Source organism: Ambystoma mexicanum, chromosome 9, assembly GCF_040938575.1.
Source record: "Ambystoma mexicanum isolate Mex_15411 chromosome 9, UKY_AmexF1_1, whole genome shotgun sequence".
Classification (NCBI taxonomy): Eukaryota; Metazoa; Chordata; class Amphibia; order Caudata; family Ambystomatidae; genus Ambystoma; species Ambystoma mexicanum.
This window is the reverse complement of record NC_090931.1, coordinates 1,301,217,471-1,301,240,730: the sequence shown is the minus strand read 5'-3', so window position 1 is coordinate 1,301,240,730 and position 23,260 is coordinate 1,301,217,471. Positions and strand designations below refer to the sequence as shown.

The window sequence follows — 23,260 nt, the reverse complement described above, 5'->3', positions numbered from 1 at the left end:
ACCTGTGGGCAGGGCTGTGTTGCGCGCTGTGTGGATGCCGAGACCGTGCAGAGACCCTTACCTGACTCCCGCCCTGTCTGTCCCCTTGCAGAACACCTACACCAATGCCGACAAGCTCCTGGAGGCGGCCGAGCAGCTGGCGCAGACGGGGGAATGTGACCCCGAGGAGATCTACAAGGCGGCGCGGCACCTGGAGGTGCGCATTCAGGACTTCGTGAGGCGCGTGGAGCAGCGCAAGCTCCTGCTGGACATGTCCGTCCTCTTCCACACGCACACCAAGGAGGTAAGGCTGCGCGCGCACGCGCACCGCGAAGTGTCAATGTTTCGCTTCCACACATACTAACTGTATCTCTAAGCAGTGCGCCCAGATGCCGCAGGGCTTGGTGTGCTATATAAATAAAGAAATACACGCAGCATGTGGATGAGGGTTTTCTTGCGCATGTACACAAAGGGGATAAGGCTTCGATTCCACGTGCACAGCAAAGTTGCAAAGGTTTTCTTGCACACACTCAACAAGCCAGCGCGCTCCTCCACAAACACACACCCAGTTGGTAAGGGGCCGGGGGCTTTTCCTTTTACACCAGGGAGATGAGGGGAGTATTCCAAAACCAGTTAAAAGCTGCACAGTTACCTCACGAGTCTGTCCTTCATTTTCGCTTTGCGGGGACCTGATTTGAAGGCCAATATTGCTCTAGGTGGGAAAAGGAAACTGCAAATCTGCAGCATGCAGAATGAAAAGCCACCACCGGCTCGAGGTGTCAGTCGCGCATATCATTGGTTACCCTGGCCACTCCGAACTTCAAACGGCCAATGGGGCCCTCCTGCATGGACACCAAGTAGTGAATGTTATGCCCCCTTCCAAGCTCACCCCATGTAGGGAAGCAAGTTTCCTCTGCTTCACACAAAAAGAGCAGAGTTCTCGAGCTGCCTGTGAAGCCTGGGAAGGTAAGACAGACCGTGCATCCGTTCTCGCACGGGTAGCCAGTGTGCGGATCTCCTGCGGGCTGATACGTGCTGGCCAAATATTGTCAGCGCAAATGGCATTGTTCTGAATTGTCTGGAGTGTAATGGGTAGGAAATGTACCACACTTGGATGGATTGTTGGGGTAGGAAATGTATTGCATTTATATGGATTGTTGGGGTAGGAAATGTACCACACTTGGATGGATTGTTGGGGTAGGAAATGTATTGCATTTATATGGATTGTTGGGGTAGGAAATGTACCACACTTGGATGGATTGTTGGGGTAGGAAATGTATTGCATTTATATGGATTGTTGGGGTAGGAAATGTACCACACTTAGATGGATTGTTTGGGGTAGGAAATGTGTTGCTCCTAACTAACCGTACAAAAAAACTCACCATACTGCATACCCTCAACTCTGAACTAAACACAACCACACCTCTACTGCACCGCAAAACGCATGCACTTCACAACACTCAACACAAAACCATACCATACACAATCATACCTCAACACCAAATTACAGCTACCAACCGAAAACACCAACGCTCAGTGACCGGTTTCTCTGAACTGAATCTGCCAACAGCACATCAAAGCTCTTGCTCTTCTCCCTATCGATCCCACTAACATACCCCTAGCCCTCCTTCCATTGCCGATCCGCCAGAGCACCAAGAGACCACACAAGTGGCAAGAGTGCGCAGTGCAGGACCCATTAACATTAATATCTCTTTGCATTCTGGTAGTTGCAGTGTCTTGTACCACAAGAGCTATACAGGTAAAGGGTGGATTATTTCCAGGACGGTATCCTACCGTCAAGGGCAGAGATCAGTCTCCAGCTAGTCCTATGTTAGGCAGAAACCTGTGCAGTTCCCTCTATGACCACTGCAAAAGATTTAAGACTACAGGTGGTTGGCAGTAAACCCAATTGGTGGCAGTCTGTACCACCCAGATTTACCTGGTAGCTCTGGCTGAGCAGTCAGACTTCTCTCAAGAAGAGTTAGGCAGTATACAGAGTATTCACAATAGGTCAAAAGAACACAGTAGAACAAGCAAACACTGACCAGAGCTTGGTGTAAAACAGATATAATTATTTATTTTAAAAAACACATCTAGTTAAACACACTGGCACTAATATCAAACAGTTCAAAAACACGGTCACTAAAAGATATACACTCCCTTCAACAATTATTAGACAAGTCTTAAGTAAAGCAACACTTATTTTCAGACAGCGGTGAGCGCTTAACGAAGATGGCACTCTAATCACTCAGTTAAAAAGGGAGAGAAAGGCAGAGCAAAGATAGAAACAGATCCCAACACTTTCGGAAGAACACAGTAGGAGAAGAAGGCAGGTTAAAACCGTAAAGTTAAAGTTAACAAGGCCGGACCCACTTTAAGAGGCTCCGGTCGAAATGTGTCCAAGGTCACACGGTTAAAAGTGCCCAAAAGTCTCGCAATAGTTTCAGAAGGAGTTGGATCAACAGAAAGGGACCAGTTAGATGGTCAAGGCGGCCAGCCCAGTCCAGAAGGTTAAGGGATTATTGTTACCTTGTAGCAATCTTTAGAAAGGGAGGCCTGGCGGACACGGTACCTTAAAATGGCGAGAATGCTCCAGCGGGGGCAGTTGTTCCTGGCAGCGGGTGCAAGTTGGTGCTTCGTCCGGGGGAAGAGAGGATCTCGTCGGGGAGGAAAGCAGGAGTGTGTTGCACTGCCAGGGAAGAAACCAGCCGCGGAGTTCTCAATTAAAAGGAGCGGTCCTTTTTTCGCGGTCCAGTGGTAAGTGGGTATCCGGTTGCCGGGGTGCTTGGCACGGGCAATTCGACCACAAGACGTCCTGGGATGCGAGAAAAGAAGGTAAACTGGTTGTGCCCACCAGTCAGGGGAAGAAGACTCTCCAGCAGGGAGATCTCCTCTGTCGTTGGGAAGTGGTGAGTCGGTTCAGCAGGGCTCCACCGGTGGTGTCGTCGTAGCAGGTCGGCTCAGCTTCTCCCTCGTCGGGTTTTCAGGTCCTGTGGCGACTTCTGAAGTTCCAGTCCCAAAAGCCCTGCTTTTATGCAGCACACCCCCATTCGCTCAGCCCAGCTGTCAATCAAACATGCTAAGTGGTGAGCCAGCCGGTTCACCACTTGGGCCAATCACACAAGAGTGCGACTTGAGTTACCAAGGTAACTCAGCCAGGGTTCCTAAACCCCCTCCCACACCCCCTGTGGTACCCAGACAGAGTGGCACCACTTTTGGAGGCTTCTGTGGAGAAGCCCGCCAAAAAGTGGAACAAAGGGCTCGACCTTTGGTTTGGAGTTACAGAGGCGAACACAAACGCCATTTTAAAACCGAGTTCTGGCAGAAAATACCAACCGGTGAATTAATATTAAATAAATAAACCGGCGGTATGTTAGAGGCTATGTTAAAAAGTATTAGCCTCCAACAATGGGAAAATCCCATAGAGATATATTCGCGGTTGAATATAAAAAGTAGTATCCACTGCCATCAGCCAAAACTCGACAAGGGGGGATGGGACAGTGCCCCCCTCGAATAACAGACCCAGGGGCAATCGAATTGCCCCTACCAGTACGTCCACAATATGATGGTTTGTACTGGTTCTGTTAGTAATTTGGGACTAGTAAAGCCAATGGTGACTTTACATGCCCTGGGAGACAGTAGTCAGTCCCAGGGTATGGAGTCTACAGTGGGGGGGTCACTATGACACCCCGGTGTTACTGCACGGAGGGTGCTGTGTAACACACCTAGAAAAAACATATGAGACCCTATGGAGTAAAAGACCGCATAGCCCATGACACATATTAACATTCAAAGGAACACCACAATCATGTCCAAGAGTGGGAGAAAAAGAGTCTCACTCTTGGCAGGAGAAAAAAACAAACTCCAGAAATCCAGCAAAGCTGCTGGGGGACTCACTAAGTTAGGAAATTCAGCCTAAACAGATAATTCTCCCTAACATCCTACAATGCAGGTGGACAAGACACTCTAGGTGTCTGCAACCTTTGGCTCTCCAGATGTATTGGACTGGAACTCCCATCAGCCTAAGCCAGCATAGTCAATGGTGCAGCGTCATGGGATCTCAGTCCAGAACATGGAACATTTGAAAGACGCAAGCCGTAGGAGAGACCACTACAAAATAACCAGTTCTAAAATGCAAAGTGATAGATGAAATGCAGGACTCGCTGCAGAGTTCACCCCAGACATCACATCCTGCTGCTTACTGACCATTGGTCCTCATATACTATGACAGACCGGTATTGCAAAGATAGGTTTGCGGAAATCCTACGTTTGTTTTTAAACTATTCTTTGTAATGTATACAGCCCAGAATCGTGGTCAATCTATTTTTCTCAATTTCATGAAGTTTTGTGGTCATTTTAATAATTTCAGAGGGAACTGTAACAAGAGTAAATCCATGTTTTTCACACACTTCTGACTAGCAGGCCTGCTTGTAACTTCCTACTGTCTTGGGGCATAAGAGAACAGAGTTAAAACTGAAGTGTGCAAGATCACACAATCTGGATAAGTGCAGAAGCCAAGATTCGGGTTCAGCTGTTGTGTAGCAACTTGCATATGGAAAAGTTCAGCCACTATTCCACCTTTTAAAGAGCAGTTCAATGTTTTTCCCTTGTATTGGCCTTTATGCAGCGTGACATGGACATGGATATCAAAGGACAGTATGTGCTGTCCTAGGTGACCAGGCTTGTCATTTATGGTTCAATTTGTTTATTTCATGTGTGCAATCAGATTACACCAAGGCAAAGAAAATGTAAAATATCAATTTTTCAAGCAGTACTGAACAAACCATCAAACATTAAAAAGATCCCCAGTTTACATGCCAGATCACCATATGCATTTCATATGTTAAAATGTTTCATGTTTCAAGGCAAACATCTTATTAATTTAAGCAATGGGCCTCATCACAAGTTGGGTGGTGCTGTAAAAATGTGGCCGTAATAGTGTTGCCACTGCATTACTGCACCGCCCAACTGAGTTGGGTGGAAAGTTGGAGGTTTCACCTCCAGCTCTGAGCTGGAGGTAAATCCGCTGACTTTCCGCCCATTTTTGGGGCAATTACTGCAGCACAATTACACCTGAAGTTATTGTGCTAACAATGCCCCATTGAGTCCTATGGACTCAAACAAAATGGGGACTTACACCGCCACTTGTGATCTGGCAGTAATACTGTGTGATAACAGTGGTGATGACAGTAATAGCGTGGGGCAGTATTCTGGTGGATTTACTGCCGGGATACCGCCCAACCTGTGACCAATATCAAATTCCCATTGCTTGTGATCAAGGAATCGACTTTATTTAAAAGTGTATATGAGATAAACGGCTGGACTACAACGGTGGCTTGATTCCCCATTGACACAATAGGAGAGTGCATCCCTCGCTGTGCAGTATAACTGTTATTGAGAAGCCACCCTCAGCACAGGAATTTCCTTCCTTCCCCACTTAAGGTGTGACGCAACAAACTGTTTAAGGGATTATTTTCTTCAGCCCTACTTCAGATGCATGTCATGCCCCTTGGATCCCTCTCCCCTAAGCTAACAATGAGCCAAGAACCAGGCTGGTGTACGGGAAATATATTGGTATTTATTGAAATTAAAGTAATCGAAATTAGCACTAAAATGTCACACTACTTGAATCCGTGGCACACCACAATCAACGTCTCTCAGCATAAATAAATTACAAAAGTTGAAAAGAACACAATCACAATTCTGCACTTTCTGCAAATTTCACTTCAAGAAATAATTATACTGATCAATAACGAAAACAATTATCATGTAGTGTTGTGCAATTTTGATTTTCTTATGGGCTTAAAAGGCTAGCAGTAGGATTCCAAGATTGGTACAAATACAATTATGATTTCGCCCACACTTGCGGTTTAAAATAAACACAGGGTGATTTAGCGGTTTGTTTTTCAGCCCCCCACCCCCTTCTTTGGTCTGTGTTGGGGAAGTCGGACAGAAAAATTGGAGTGATTTGGGGAATTTGGGATTTCAGATCCCCCTCCTCCATTGAAAGGCCTGTGTTAGGGAAGCTATATAAAAAGGTTGGATGGATTGAAGAACAAAGACACCCCTCTTCCTTAAAGAAGTCGAGTTCAACAGGACGAAACTGATTACCCAATTCAATTATAGGCTATAGTTTTCAGTGCACACTGGGAAGTGAGCTTGTTTTTTTTTTTAAAACTTTATTAACAAAACTATAAAATCACATACATTACAATACACTCCATAAGACATTTAAAGTACTTGAGACCATCAAAACACATTTATTTTTTAAAACAATTACATTGAAGCATATAACCACACATAGCCCCCATTCTAATTCACCACATCGCCAGTCACCTCCCCCCAGCCCCTATTTACATAAGTACAACACCAAGTCTAGTATAGCTGAAGGAATTTACCCCAAATGTTCTCAAATCAAACCAATTTCCCTTCCCTTCTGTAAAGTGTCCTCTCCATAGCCACCAAGTCATGCATTTCAGTCAACCATGTCTCAGTATTCAGAGTCAATACCGACTTCCAGTTCCGCAAAATAATTTTCTTACCGATCATTGCCCCTCGGAACAACCACTTCTTCTGATTCTGAGTAAGATCCTCCAGAGACTCATCACCCCCCAATATCACCATTTTGAAATCCAAAGCAGGTAAACCCTCAATCACCACATCGCACACCCGACCAACCTCACCCCAGAACAACCTCACCAACCTGCAGTCCCACAGCATGTGCTCCAACGTACCTGCCACATGAATACACCTCCAACAATCCAAGCTCTCCGACATCCCCCTACTCACCATTCTCTCCGGTGTCCAAAAAACCCGATTAAGAATCTTTATCTGTCTCGACCTCTCCGTGAGCCCCAAAGAACATAACTTAACATTTTCACACATCCTGTGCCACAAATCCTCAGAAATATCCGAACCAATTCTCCTACCCCACTCCTCTCTCAGCAAGTCATTACCATTGTAGTGCGACACAATCTCTTTATAGACTCGACTGGCCAGGCCACCTTCCCTCCCAATCGGTTTCCTAGTAAACAAACACAGATCAATTTTACTGTCAAAGTCCACAACCCCAATTGCCCGTTTCAGCTTCATATAATCTGAGATCTTAAAATTCTGTATGTCAAAGTGCTGCTGCAATTCCCTTGCAGACATCCAAATACCATTCTCAAACAGCTCAGCCACCCACCGCACTCCACCCAAAAACCAATCCGCCCAAAAAACCACATTACCATTGATCCGAATAGCAGGATTAAACCACAACGACGCACCAGGTTCTCTAAATGCGTCCACACCCAAACATTCACAAATACCTTTCCATGCGCTCCTCAAATTCTCAATCAGCGGATCTTTCCCACACTTTTTTTGAAACCGAAGTCAAGACCGCCCGCAGAGTCAACGGTCCAACAAAGCTAGTCTCAGCCTCCACCCACACATCCTGCAATTCATCCACGAACGGAACCAAAAAATCAGACATGAGAAGTGAGCTTGGTTAATTTACAATTTTAACAAAATTAACCCCATAGTGTTCTGCCAAATGGGGAATTCATTACATTCATATTTTTAGTTAACTAGGCTAAGGATCTACACAGTTCTCCCCCCCCCCACTATAAATGGAAAGGATTCAAGGCAAGTAGACTCCCCCACCTTTTGGTTTCCCAGGGCTCAGTTCTACTTGCAAAGAAAGCCTCTGTTTAAAGTTCAGGAAAGCAAGCCAGTGGCATCTCAGGACACTCTGGAAAGATAGGGCAGGGGTCTGGTCACTCTACTCTCAAAGATGGCCTCCCGCTCTCCACCGTAGGACCCAGTCATCTTTGAGGCATTCCTAGAAATGGACAGCTCCACCCAGATGCACTCTCAGCAATCTCCTCTGGTGTTTCCATCCAGCTGTCAGATGTTAAGTTTCAGCAGCCCTCTGTCGGTTCCATGATATGTCCCCGCAAAAAATGTCGGCATGCAAAAATGTTATTGGCGGAGACAATATTAGGAGCATGCAGGGGTGTCACACTCCCGTAACCCCTGCTCCCATTTACCACATATGTTGTCCCCATATATAATGCCGCCTATGCCGTTATCCAGCGACTTATTTACAGGGACAATATTACCTGATACCTCTGTCTGTCTCTGTGTCTCTTCCTAGTGCAGTCTCCCTTATATAGCAGCAATGACACCCACAATTTTACAATCTTGGGGACGTACCCTGCAATAATTCCCACCACAAGGATTGGAGAGTTACCCTTCTCGCTCTCCTTCCAAACGCAGCCTCCAAGTCAGGATTGGTTTAGGGGTTCTGGAGCAACATATGGCAAATCCCATTTGTTCTCCTTTCAAATTTTTGGCAAAAACTAGTTATGTATCACACGTTCATCATTTCACTAGCGACTGCCATAATATACTATTTTCTGGTTCAGCTAATCATGGGGAATTAGATCAGCCGACCACCAGGTCCGTACCACGACCATGTGGCACATTTCTGCCATTTGCATAGAAAGCTTAAGAGTTATGAATGTTAGTTATTACCCATATGTGAGACTACAAAACACTAATCTGATTGGTATTAGGTAACCCACCTTTTGGTATAGGTCTGTACTACACAAGTTGGTATTGTGACTGAGCAGCCAGGCCTATCTCAAGAGGGGTAAATGTGAGCTGTAGAGTTGTACAAATGAAATTCGGAAATGCAAGTAGCCAAGTAAAACTTACACTCAAGGTTTCAGTTATAAGTCATTATTTATTTAATGATCACTTTTTAAATACGCAATTTATAAAAAGGCAATTTGTGTAACAATGTGAATATATTTTAGAGTCAGTTTTCAGAATTAAAACAGGTTAGTAGATAATCTATGGATTTGCTTCTTAAACAATTCCTACACCATGAGGCCTTCAATCACAAGGACAGTAATGGCATTTATGTATCCCACTAATATACACTGCAGATTCTGAGGTTGCAGAAATGGTTAGTGAAGGAAAAATGTTAGTTTCTCACTATATGTGAGGACAACTAAATCTTCCAATGAAATCTAGTTAAGCCTTTCCCAGCAGTAACAGTATCCAACACGCTGCCACCTATGAGGGACAAACTGTATCAAAGTCAATGGACTCGAAGAGTTTTCAGGGAGCCAGGACAGACCAAGTCATTTGGGACACAGTCTATTGATCTGATGCAAGTCTTAGATCAAAGTCTTGCACAAAGTTAGAGAGTTTGTTAAAAAAAATCACTTGTAGGGTCATAAGCCTGTGAATAGAGAGTTTGAATCATCTCTAAAAGGTAAGCCAATGTAATTCCCAACTGAGAAGAGCGGGGTTAAAAGGCAATAAGGTAAGTACCCCAAGCCTAAGCAGTACCTCTGGTTTGAAGAAGAGTGGTCCAGCTGGATTCTGTCTTGCTACAGAGGTGCAGATCCTTGTTCCTGAGCCTCAGTCATGGGGACAAGAGGGAGGACATCTGGAGGGCTCCTGTGGCGGTACTTGGGACGTCGTCGGCAGCTATGGGCTCTTTTCGGTTCAATAGCACTTCGCCATTTCAGCGCTTAGCAAACAGCACAGTTGAGGATCTTGGACACTGGTTGGACTCTCTTCGCTCCCTCTGTCCTGCACTCTGGTGAGGGGACTCTAGATCTGGAGGTCCTGCTTCTGGAGGGTCCTTGGGAGACTCTGGATTCATTCTACGGCAGATGTGCCACTTGACTATGGAAACCTAACCCTTGGCATTGGGCTTCCAATGCAACGGAGAGGCACAGCAAGTCAGGGATTGTGGTCCAGGGGGGTTAGTCTCTGGATTAGTTGATCCCACTAACCCAAGAGGAGAAGTTTTTCCGGAGGAGCTTATTTGTCGAGTTGAAAAAGGAGTTCAACACAGCAGCAGGGCTTCACCTGGCAATTCAAAGATCCAGGAGGTTGCAGCAAGCTTTGTTCCCAGTTTCTTCATCGGGTGTTTCTCCCAGTGGTCGACTCGGCCTGTAGTCCCAAAACCCTCACCTTTTTAAGTAGGTTTCTTCCATTCATGCACAGCCTAGGCTGTCAATCACACAGCAGGGTGGCTGTCCTAAAAGGACAGCCAGCCAACCAATCGGGACTAGTTGCATTCAGGCATTTCTAAAGACAAAGGACGGGAGTTTCGGGACCCTCTCTCACATCTTGTCCTTCTAGACACACTGGAGCCAAAGGCGGGCTTTCAGGGCTGAAGCCCACCAAAGAAAAGACGAACAAAAGGGCTCAAACCTGTCTCAACGCACAGAGTAAAACCCAAGTAAGACCCCACATACAGAAAATGGTGAAAAAAGAAGACAGGGGCCATTTTGACAAAATGGACACCCATGGGTGGTGTACTGCAGCCGAGGGTTCAGCCTGCGGTAGAGAAGCACAATGGTAGGAAAAAGTAAACCACTGCCACCAGCCATTTGAAGTAGTGAGGGTAACATAAAAATGTTACATGAGAATGTAGGGTAAGGGGCTACTAGGTAACCCCCCAGCACTCCACATAAGATGCTGTGTTCTGGACCTACAAAGAGAAAAGGTAAGTTAAGTCAATTTCACTTTACTATTCTTGGGAACAGTAGTTCACACAAGAAAAGGTATTTAAACTTTATGAGAAATCTAAAGGGATTTCTCTGTGACAATGCACAGAAGGTACTGTGTGTCATTATACACAAAGCAGATGCTTATGAAGTTTGCCAGACTCCAAAAACATTGAAAACACAATCCAAATCAGGTAAAAACACATGTGAGAGAGTGAGGGAAAAGGTCTCACTCTTTCCAGGGTTATAATTAAAAAGTTCCAAGTCCAGCAGAAGCTGGGGTCTCTAAGGTTGAAGGCAATTGGCACAGAAATGAGAATTCTCCCCAACACACTCACATTGGAACATATTCAGATAAGACAGAAACATAGTTTAACTGGTCCTTACAGTTCCATGAGTCGTAAGTGGAAGAACTTTAGATCTCCAAAATCGCCTGGAAATTACCTTTTAAAAAATGGTACATACATGAAGAAAATCTGCCTTATGGTTTCTGAGAAAAGGGCCTAAATGATAAGTCCTTTTAAATTAATCGCGCTCTGAAACACTTGTGTACGAGCGTGATATAAATAAATTATCATATCATAACCTTCATGTGAGACAAATGGCCATTCTCCTGCCTTTCCGGCCATTTGTTTTCACTGTGTCAGCCTGAACCCAGAGCTTTTTTTTAATCAGTCTTTGTGTTGGAAGCTTTCTCTTTGAAGTTCTTGCCCCCATGTTCACTCATTGGTCATGCTACAGCCAAGGGGAACTTCTCCTGCATTCAATGCCTTCAGAGCCAGCAGGTCTGGCGAACACTGAACGTTGACTCCTTTTGCAGGACACTTTATTGCAGTTAGTAATTAGATGGGAGTTGTGACATTCAGCATGGCAGGGGGGGGGATTTCTTTGTGAGGTGTCCCACAGCCATCAAAAGGGTTTGTCTTGGGCTGACATTTTTTTCATGAAACCAAAGTGGCTTTTCAAATGTCACTGGTGTTTTTGTATGTGAAGCATAATATACATTGCTTTTTGTCAACCTGCACATCACATCTTTTCCCTAACATGTTTCTGTTAGCAGTGATATATATTTTCACATTAAACTGCTTTTATTTGCGCACACATGTGCAAAACGTTTTTGTCTCATTGTTTAAAAATCCTGTTTTCCATGCGAAAGGGATCTTTGAAAATTAAAATGCTGCTTTTCCTTTGATAATGACAGGTAGGTCCCTTTCCACATGTAACAAACTGGACTAACTTCATCGAATGAAACTACACCCAGATTTGAGGACTACACTGATTTTCATAATTATAAGAGACTTGTGAGATAAATGGCCTTGAGACAGCACTATTAGATTGGATTTGTGAGCCCATCATATACCTGTATATCTACCCATCTCACATCGCATGCACCTTCTTGCTTGGCTTGCTTCTAGTGCTATTCAAACGAACCAAATAATATAGATACGATTCTTGAAATAAACCCGGACCTGTGCACGCATGCTGTAGGCCGTGTAGGGTGTCATTTACATCCTATGTGAAGAGAGGCCTTTGTGTTAACGACTCAAGTGTGAAACCCTACCTGAGCATTGCCTACAAGTCCTGGTGCCACCACAAGTCCCCCGATCAAGGGTGGAGAGGCAGCACGGATGCCCCCCCTCCCCCGCGCGCTCTAGTCCTCTGTATTCTTCCTGCAGGGTTCAACCCAGGTGGAGGTGACTCTGCCTTCGACCCCGCGCAGGCCGATGCACGTGCTACTGGGATGCGGAAATGACGACCGCGCATAAGGTGCTGCCGCGGTGCTGCTGTTTCCCGGATCTCTCTTCAGAAGATAATCCGAAATGCAAGACAAATCACACGTATTGTCCAAGTGTTGATGTGAAGTAAAGGAGTGGGGGGTGAGGGGGTAAAGAAATGCAGTCGAGCAGATAGAGGGTCATGGCGGGGATGGATGACACGGAGGGTGTAATTAAAGCCTGCCTGGCATTTTTGTGGGTGTCCCCGTGTCAGCTTAACGATGGAATTCCTGCAAATGCCCTGTTCTTGCCGTGTCTGATTACACAGAGCGCCTCTTTATCTCCAAAGCAGCCACTGGCATCAGCGGCGCGCTAGCCTGGTGCTGGGATTTTCGCCTCAGCACTACCCCTTCCCCCCACGACCCCCTTCTGCCCCCTTATCAGCGCCACTCCTCTCTCTGGGGCGGGACACTCTTCAGAGAGACACGTTGGGTTCCCTTTACTCGGGGACACGGGCCTTGATTTGGAAACAGATCAGTGAAATGGGCCAGATCTTTTCTTGTAGCCCCGTGCCACTCACTGCTGCCCCCCACTTTGTAAACCGTTTGCTTGCAGCTGCAACGCCCACTGTCGCATTGGGGTCTTGGTTACACTCCACATGGCAGCCAGGGCCGCTCCTAGTAGTTGCCGACCAAGTGCGGCATGTTAAGTGCGGGGCCCCCTAATTCGCCTGGGATGACATCCCAAGAAGTGACATCACTTGTTCTGTTACACTTTGGAAGCTGCTGTCTGTTACTCTTCCGTGCCAAGCAAACTTAAATGTCCTTTATTCGTGCGTCGTGTATCTGAGCAAGAATGGGTTAACAGTGCACGTCCCGTCCAGGGTAATGAGGTCAGGCGTCAGGACAGCAAGTCTAACCTACACCATACACATCGGAAAGCAGCTCACATTACACCGCCTGCCGTGTGGCAACTAAGCACGGAAGCTGTGTGCAGGCACGTCTGTGTGTGGCAGCTCGTATTACACAGGCATGCAGCCTACATTGACGGCACCCGGGCATGTAAGCCATTGCAGACACCTCGGTGCATACTAGCTCACGTTTCGCAGCCATGCAGCCTGATCATGGAAGCTGTGTGTGAGGCCCCAATGTATACACTAGCTCGCATTACGCAGCCACTCAGCCCAGAACACGCACATCTCATCTGGGCATGCGTGCTGGGTGCTCTGTGAAGACACCCTGGTGTATAGAAGCTCACCTTTCACAATCACTCAGTTAGTGGTGCAGACACCTGGACATGACGTGTGAATACACCTCACTGTATAGCAGATCACATTACATGAGTACTCAATCTGTAGTGCAGCTGCGTGGTGCATGGAAGCTGTGTGCAGACAGCTATTTCTATATAGCAGCTGGAATCAGACAGCCCCACCCGCCAAGAAACATGGGCAGAGCTCAAACAAGATTGCGCATTTGACAACTGGATATGTCAGCTGCGTGAAGACACGTGCGTATATCAGCTCACCGGGTACAGGCAGCCCAGCCTGTAGTGCTGGCACCCGGACATGTGAGCTAAGTGAAGACACGTGTGTATCAGCTCAACGGGCACAGTTAACCCAGCCTGTAGTACGGACACCCGGACATGTGGCCTGGGTGCTTGTACCTCTATATAAAGCAGCTCAACCTGTAGCACAGTCCTGAACATATACGAAATGGGTTCAGACACTTCTTTCTAAAGCAGATGAAGTTAGACACCCAACATGCAGTACAGACCCTGGGCAGGTGAGCTGAGTGAAGACGCCTTGTTTGTGCATCAGCTCACCGGGCAAAGGCAACCCAGCCTGCAGTACAGACACCCTAGACATGTGGTCTGAGTGTATATTCATCTGTATGAAGCCATCCAAGCTACACTGGCAGCTCAACCTGTAGTGCAGACACCCTAGACCTGTGGTCTGAGTGTGTATTCATCTGTATGAAGCCATCCAAGCTACACTGGCAGCTCAGCCTGTAGTGCAGACACCCTAGACCTGTGGTCTGAGTGTGCATTCATCTGTATGAAGCCAACCAAGCTACACTGGCAGCTCAACCTCTAGTGCAGACACCCTAGACCTGTGGTCTGAGTGTGCATTCATCTGTATGAAGCCATCCAAGCTACACTGGCAGCTCAGCCTGTAGTGCAGACACCCTAGACCTGTGGTCTGAGTGCGCATTCATCTGTATGAAGCCATCCAAGCTACACTGGCAGCTCAGCCTGTAGTGCAGACACCCTAGACCTGTGGTCTGAGTGCGCATTCATCTGTATGAAGCCATCCAAGCTACACTGGCAGCTCAGCCTGTAGTGCAGACACCTTGCGATGGGAACTGGGTGCGTCTGCATAAAACATTTCAAGTTAGACACTCATCCTTCCATACATACACCTGCACATGTCCGCTGAGTGCAGACATCTGTGTATGTAACAGCTCAAGTAAGACACTTCAGTCCGCAGTACAGACACCTGGACATGTCTGCTGACTACAGCTCCTCACGGTACTTGCGCACGGACCAAGCCTGAAGTTGAGTGCAGACACCTTTCAACTGCCTCCTTCCAGTGGGTACACGTGACATTCTAGACTGTTCCACTTTCTACCTCAAATGAGTGTTTATCAGCCCCCCCCCACCCCTTTCTTTCCCCCCGTTAAGAGTTTCTTTTGCCACTCAGCGGAGGACCGTCTATAGAGCCCGTCACACTGACTCGGTAAAGCCGTGCCCACATCAGTGGGAGGCGAATGGCACACTTTAAATGTACTGGGGTGCGTGTGGGGCGCCGAGTTTCATGTCCGTAGACGCTCTGTCACATTTTGAACAATGATGCTGGAAGGAATTGGGCTCTAGTCCAGGCATTGTTGACCTTGTAACCCGGGGAACTGCCATCTAATCTTGGCTTGGCCTACCGAAAGTTATGTGTGATTCTGGGCAAATGACGTTATCTCGCACTCTTGGTAAATATGCGTGATGCAATGTGAATTATAAGATTATTATGACTTCATTTAAATAATAGACTTCATGTGGTTGATCAGAAGGTAGGCTAGGTCTCAGGGAGACCAAAAAGTTCAACATATGTTCTGTTTTTATTAACAATGTACAAAACGACACAACATAGCCCACTGTTCATAACACAATTCATACAAAACGATGAAGTATTTGTTAAAAAGCACGCGGCATCATGGGAAGCGAATCCTCCTGGCATAAAAGTGCAGATGCGCAGTTCAGTTTAAGCCAGTGTCTGCACAATACGAGAGAAACCGAACTCCCTCCACGTGAACCAAGGTTCACGAGAAAAAAGGCTGCGACTCTCTAAAGCACAACAATAGAGTGCAAGACGCCCCCGAAATGGACTGGAAAGAAGGCAAGTGGGGGGGAAATTCTGAGGAGGGGGGAAGACTACACTTAACTCATTCCCCGGCGAGGGAAGATGGCGGCTTCCAGCTGTAAGGAGGTTGGGGGGGGGGGGCTACTGCTGGAAATGCCCCCCATTCCGAGCCTCCTCTTTGGCTGAGAGGCTTCCACATCTCGCCCCCCTCCCCGAACCGGGTCCTAATTAATAATATCCTATTAACAAGATCTTAGAAGCATAAAAAGAATCATTGCTCGAAGAGACAATTGGGAGAAGGGAAGAATTCTCCTGACCTTAGTTTCTTAGAATAGTAGTAGCGTCAGTTAAACTTTGTTTTTTGATAGTGGACTTATTAATTTGGACATTTCCTAATGACCGCCGAGCACCTTAGTTATTTACATAGGCAGGGAACACCCACATAGAAATAGGAACCCTCCACAGAAGGCCGCAGCACTGGAGGAGCCTGGTGCGGAAAGGAGAGTGCATTCAGTCCCACGAGCAGCTCTGACTGGCCCCCAAGCTCTCTGACTGGCCCCCAAGCTCTGGCATCTGACACCGAATCCCACTTGCTGGTCACCTTCAACATGTGTACCTTTTCCTGCACCACTGTCCTATTCAACATCTGCCGGCCCCTGAAATGCCCTCCATGTTGTGACCGCCCATCTTCGCTTGCATTTGGGGGTGTGATATCGCTTTCAGTGCTCCACACGCATCCATCCACCCAATACACCCCTCTCCCAATCCCTCACTAAGATGCCCCCCCTTTAAATCTCTCCCACCCGCCAAACTTTCAGGCCTGACTTGTCCAACTACAAATGACATTTCCGCGGTTGTGGTGTGCTGCACCCCGGCATCCTCCCTGTGGAATTCTGCATGCAGGACTTGTCAGCCACCGAGCAAACCCGATATGTGCCCAAGAATGCAGAATGCACGGGGCCTGATCATCAAATAATCTTAATTATTCTTTTACAACACACTTAATACCAGAGACCAGTCTCTAAGCGCGGGACCAGGATTCGAACCTTTGTTGCTCTACGTTGCCTTGCTTCCAAGACAAGCACGTTGCCCCTGAGCTATCTTCCCGGCATAGATCTGAAGAAGCAAAGAGAGCCATGCGGGTGTAAAAATAGAGCCAAGGATATCTGGTGTTAGCTCCAAGACTGCGGAGCGGAGGCCGCTCTATGTATACAGCATAATGAGCAGAGCTCTATGTGCCTGGCAGAAGTGTTGTTATAACCCTGATACTTTATTGATGAGAAGTGAGCTGGGCACTGCAACCCTAAGTCTGTATTTAGACCAGTGAACCAGAGGACGGTAGTTTATTGCTGCACCATTCTGTAGGTGTTCCAAGAGTAGAACTTCTGTTTACTTCATAGAGCAATCCCGAGGACTTATTAGCATTGTCCCATTCCCCACACAGGCAAGAATAACATCTTTGTAACAAATGTCATTTCTCTTGTGTTCCTTTCGTTGCCACACATACTTGTGGTGCTGCTGCATGTTGTAGGTTCCTAGAAAGGGTCCTTTGTGTAAGCATTTGATGGCTCGGTTGGATACAGGATTTACAGGAGGAATCTTTCTCTGCAAGTCACATCTCCAACACAACTTGAATGAAAATCCATACAATAAGAAGGGCTTTTATCCTCATTTTAAATGTGGTCATGTAAGCACCCATCTGAAAAGAACAGGGAAGCTAGTCCCAAAATTCAAGGTCCTGGGCGGAAACTTTTCAAATTATTTTTGGGCAGTAATATCATCTGCCTGTATATCTATCAAACACTCTGTTTCTATCTGTCCATCAATCCATGTGCTGCCCCTTGCTTAGCCTTTCAAGCTACAGACTTGCTCATCCATCTTAGAAGCTGACCACGTGCTTGAAACTCGGTTTGTCCACTTCTTTCTTTGTGATGCGATTGTTTCGTCCTTACCTCCTTCACCACAACTTTCTTCTTGATCTCCTCCATTATCAATAGCTAGTAACTCTTTCTCACCAATTTCGAAATTCTGACACTTCATTGCTTCTTTCACAGGCCCGTTCGCCCGCTTCACCTAATGGTCCTATTCCTTCTCTTATCTCCAAAATCTATCCTTCTCTTCACTCTTATTTTACTAGTCTTTTCTATATTTCTCTTCGTACTTCCATTTTCCCTCTTTCGTTCAAGCATGCTACTATTCTTCCTATTCTGAAATTCCTTCCTTGGATCCGTCATCTCGCTCTAACTTTCATCCGATTTCTCTTCTTACTTACCTTTCTAAGCTTCTGGAATGGCTTGTTTACACTCAGGTGTCCCCCTTTGTCTCTGAAAACTCAATTCCTCACCGTTTCCAGTCTCAGTTTCGTCCTTCTCACTCTACTGAAACTGCTCTCCTTTCTGACTGTAACTCTTTAGAACAGCGAGCAGTAAAGCAAACACTCGCCTTTTCTTTTGGATCTCTCGGCTGCCTTTGACACGGTGGATCATGCTTTAGTGCTAAAGTTTCTTTCTTCCTTTGGGTTTCCTGGATCTGTGCTATCTTGATTTCATTCTTACTTATCTAATCATACCTATTCTGTCTCATGGGCTGGTGCTTGCTCTGAGTCGGTCCCTCTTTCCCATGCTGTTCACAGGATTTAGTTCTTGGTCCTTTTCTTTTTTCTCTTTGCACTTCCCTACTTGTTGCTATTATTTCCTCTTTTGGGTCATCTCAGCAATTACACCTGCTGTTCATAGTAATATTTCATCCTGCCTTTGTGCTATTAGGACTTGGATGTCTGATCACTTTCTTGTTCTTTCTTCAAAAACTGAGATTCTTTTCTTTCCAGCTTGTACCATTCCTCCTCTTTCCCCCTTCTTTTGTCCTGTTTCCTCCTACTTACATTCCGATTTCCTCTCCTGCCCAGAATTTTAGCCTTTATCTTGAAACAGCTCTTTCCATCTCATATAATGTTTTTATCACTTCTCGCTCTTGTTGCTATAATCATTTTCAAATTCGTAAAGTCAGAACTTTTCTTACTTTTAGTGCCACTAAACTTTTTATCTTGTCTTTTATTTTCTCACGCTAATTCTATTGTTCTGTTTTGTTTTTTGGTCTTCTGGTTTCCCAGGCTTGCTCCTTTAAAGTCTTTTTTCAAGCCTTAATTCCTCTCCTCCATTTTCTCCCTCCTTGTGATTCTACTTCTACTGCTCTTATCTTCTCTTGGCTGGCTACCTTCATTCTCGGCTACAATAAAGATTGCCCACGCTTACAGCTCAGGAAGTCTTCATTGTATTAAAGACAAGGAGGCAAGCATTATGCTTTACTTTCTTTATTACTGCCATAATTAGCTTTTCAAATTAAACTTTTTAAAAATGCAATATTTGTAATATTTTTCTGAACATTTAAAAAAAAATGCAAATTTGGGTTTAAAAGTTTATAAATCCGTAACGTCTTAAAGTTCTAGCTCCAAACCATGACTCCCATGACTCCCGGGGGTTTGGAAGCCTTGACCTCTCCTCCTGCACCTATCCGCAGGCAGGTCAGTCCGTAAGAACCCTCAACATTAGGTCCTTTCCTCTTTCTTTTTCTTGTCCCAACTTGACTATGAATTGAAACAGTCTTAATTCAAACTAGCAACGATCTTTAAACTTTAACTGTGACTTTGAACTGTTGATGTCTTGCACTTCCAGGATGACTGGCATTTGCGTCCACCTTAATCTCTCTGTCTCCGATCAGGTCGCTTTGTGATCGTCTCCTACGATAAATGGAAAATACTACATCAGGGCGGGTGTCAGACAAAGTTGAACATTTAATACATGATGCATGAAAACAACTTTGTCCATAATTCGGGTGGGATATAATGCTCGCCTCCTTGTCTTTAATAGAATGAAGACTTCCTGAGCTGTAAGCATGGGCAATGTTTATTCTATGACAAGACAGGAGGCTCACATTATGCTTGTTCAAAGCTCGCCACCACTCTATTTGTTATTTTGGATACAGGCTTGAAATAAAATGTCTTGAAGGTCGACTCAGAGGACCGATCAGCTGATTTCATGATATCCTGAAGGGGTACTCCAGCTGAAAATGCTCTAGAAGCCATCGCGCCCCTAGCAGAATGCGCGCCAAATTGGGCTAGGTCTATCCCTGCCCATTGCATCATCTCTCGCACCCATCGAGCAATTGTCGCTGCTGCTACCGCATGGTAAGGCTTTCTACGCGCTATTAGTAATTGAGTCATTCTTCGGGGCGTTAGGTGCACTGTCGCAGTTTCGTAATCTTTAATGCACTGAGCTACGCACAATTTTTTATTCTCTACAAAGTAAGGGTATGAGATAACTCTCGAATCTGTCTTTGTTCGCTTAGCTATGGTGAAAGCTACTCCATCTGGGTAGAAAATCTTTCCATCAATCTCTAGAGCTTTCACGTTGGATACTCTTCGGCATGCTGTGAGACATAACAGCATTTCTAGCTTCCCTGACAGCTGAGAACAAGAAAGATGTTCGTTCTCAGGCCATGTCAGAAAAAGCTGGAAAACATCTGACATCCCACAAAACTGCGTATTTTGGTTCAGGGTGGCCTTCTGAGCTTCATTCCTCTCAAGAGACGTAGTACTGTGGGGTGTTCACCAACGGCGGCATTGTCTACTCTGTCATGCCCTGCTGAGATTTATGCACTCCTATTGCCCTGAAGGCGATACCCTCTTGACATTTTTCAGCTAAGAAATTGAGTATCTGTACTACAGGGGCAGAAACGGGATCCATACTATGCTCTGAGCACCAGTGGGTCCAACTCTTCCATGCTGCGTTATAGCTCCTAATGGTGGAAGGCGCTCAGGAATGCCTAATGCAATCTGCAGCGAGCTGCGAAATGCCTGGCAATTCCCACTTTCTCCTGAAACCTTGCAGGCCATCAACTGCAAAGGGTTTGCTATTATTAACGGGTTTCTCTGTCCGGATGGGCCGAGTTGAAGGTCCTGCTGATGAGGAACTATCCTCGGAAAATCCGTAGAAAGTTCCATCGCTACTGGAAACCAGGGTTGGGATTTCCAGATTGGGAGAATTATCACAAGCTCTGCTTGCTCCCTCCAAACTTTCGCTAATGCCGTTGTGATCATGAGGAACGGTGGGAATGCATAGTGGAGCGCTCCGCTCCATGACTGGAGGAACACATCCGTGCCAGCTGCACCCGGGTCTATCCTTCAGCTGAAATACATCTGAGTCTGCGCGTTCAGTCTGGACACAAACAGATCTATGCGTAAGGGACCCCAGAGTTCTTGTAATTTCTTGAAAACTCGTGGGTGCAGTCTCAAGTCGGTGGAGTCCACTAGATATTGTGAATTCCAGTCTGCTATCTCGTTGAGTGCCTGGCAGATATTCTGCTGTGACTGTAATCTGATTCTGAAGGCAATAATGGCAGAAGTCTTTCGCTAGTTCTGCTAGCAATTTGGACTTTGTGCCACCCAATTTGTTGATATAACACACTGCTGATATATTGTCCATCTTGAGCAGCACGCAGCATTTGACTTTTTCTTGCGTAAAAGCGCAGACTGCGAATGACCCTGCCAACAATTCGAGACAGTTGATGTGTGAGACACAATTCCTGCTCTGACCATTTCCCTCCTATCTCTATGTGTTCGCAACAGGCTCCGCAGCCAGATCTGCTCACATCTGACTCTATGATGAGATCTGGGGAATCCCCGAAAATCGCTCGGCCATTCTAGGCTTCCATATTCTGGAGCCACCATTGTATCTCGGTAATGGCGTCGGGATCTAGGGTCACTATCTGATGGTAGCCGAGCCCTCCTTGAAGGTGCTTGATCTTTAATCTCTGTAACGCTCGGTAGTGGAGGGGTCCTGGGAAAATCGCTTGAATGGAGGCTGCAAGCAAGCCTACCACTCTGGCAAGGTTCCGTAATGAAATCACTCTTTTCGCTATCACTAGCCTGAGTTCCTTCTTTATTGTTCTCACTTTGCGATGTGGAAGCTCAAGGGTTGCTTTGAGCGTATCTATGTTGAATCCTAGGAATTCTAGGGTCTGGACTGGTACCAACTGGGATTTGTCTAAGTTCACTAAGAATCCTAGAAATGCTAAGAGAGAAAAAATCCACTGGACGCACTGGTGAGGGACTGTTTGTCTGGGCTTAGCACGAGAATGTCATCTAGGTAGATAATTATGCGAATCCCTCTCTCTTATGGCTGCTGCTACTGGTCTCATCAGCTTGGTGAACACCCAGGGAGCTGATGCTAGGCCGAATGGGAGACATGTAAAATGCCACGTTTCCTTGTTCCAGCAGAAGCAGAGATACCTCCGAAATTCCTGAGCTATGGGAATCGTAAGGTAAGCGTCCTTGAGATGGAGCCGGGCTAACCAGTCTCCTGTCCGCAGGAGATCTCTGAGCAGATGTATACCTTCAATCTTGAAGTGATTGTACACTAGCCATTCATTTAAACTTTTCAGTTTTATGACTGGCCGTATTTTGTCCCCTCTGTGCACTAGAAACATGTTGCTGAGGAACCCTGGTCCTCCTTGAACATCTCGCTCTGGCATTCTTGTCCCTCAGCTTGAGCAATTCACTGTGTAACAGCGTTGCTTCTTTATTTGACATAAGAATGATCCGGGTTTTCTACAAAATCTAAATGAAGCCCTGCTACTGCTTGCAATACTCATGCATCACGTGATAACGCTTGCCATGCACTCAGTTAGTGAAGGGTTCTCCCTCCTACTTTCATGCTTATCGCACTCACCTTGTGATGCATTAAGCTGACGGTAGGATCGTCTCCCTCCACGACCTCTGGGAATTCGGGCTCTTGCTGGGAAGAAGGTATCTTGTTGTTTCCCCTCCCAGTATTGGGCAGGCGGCCCCTGGGGTCTACGATGCTAATTGTATCGACGGGACGGAAGACCCCTTTGGCGTCCGGTCCCGTAAAAAAACACGATTTGGGAAGATTTTCTTTATTGAGCTTTGTGCTCTCTAGAGCAGAATAAGTGCCCACAAACTGGGCCATCTCCTTAGTGAAAGTTTCGCCGAATAATAGGCCTTTGGCGTTTTCGCCTGCTTCATAGGAGGCAAGGTCACTTAGTTTACCGTCGATCTTTAGTAGAACACCTCTTCTTCTCTCGGAGGAGATTGCACAATTTGCATTCCCTAAGAGAGACACCGCCCGTTGGACCCAATTAGCGAGAGCGGAAACGTCTACTGGAGTACCCGTATCTTTCGCCTTCTCTGCCAGGTCCATTATTTTAGCCAATGGACCTGCAATATCGAGGACCTTGCCCTGGCATCCTCGCCATGCGCAATCTATTCCTTTCCTTATGTCTTTTGTAGACTTTGTCACAAAAGTGACCATCTTGGGGTCTAGATCTGGTGCTTCAGCTAGCTTCCGTGGTAAATCTGGCCTGGGGCATTCTGATCTCATGCGAGATCGCACGTCTCATTCCAGTGGCTTGCGAAGCTAGGCGACGGCACCCACTCCGAAGATTTCGGGTGCCTGATGGCCTCCGGATCAAACATGTCGATGGTATTATCCACCTCTTGGGGATCCACTTCTTCTTCCATATGTTGAGAGGTGTCATTCTCGCCTTCGTCGTCAGGCATATAGCCTTCGTCATTGTCCCCTATATTGTCCACCCCTGGGGTAGGAGGTCTGTCCTGGCATTCTTTTTTCTTTTCCAGGAAGGCTCTCTTCAGCCTAGCGACAGAGTCGCTTATTCCTTGGGAGCAG

The 23,260-nt window shown here is 46.3% G+C and overlaps 1 protein-coding gene across 6 annotated transcripts in view; it reads left to right on the top strand.

Annotated features, from left to right (window-relative positions):
• KALRN (kalirin RhoGEF kinase) overlaps positions 1-23,260 on the top strand; it is a 1,827,638-nt gene that overhangs the window by 985,633 nt on the left and 818,745 nt on the right. For all 6 annotated transcript variants that reach the window (XM_069616662.1, XM_069616664.1, XM_069616661.1 and 3 more), the window contains exon 11: positions 92-283. In XM_069616662.1, coding sequence (XP_069472763.1) covers positions 92-283 — 192 coding nt within the window. The remainder of the gene's footprint in view (positions 1-91; positions 284-23,260) is intronic.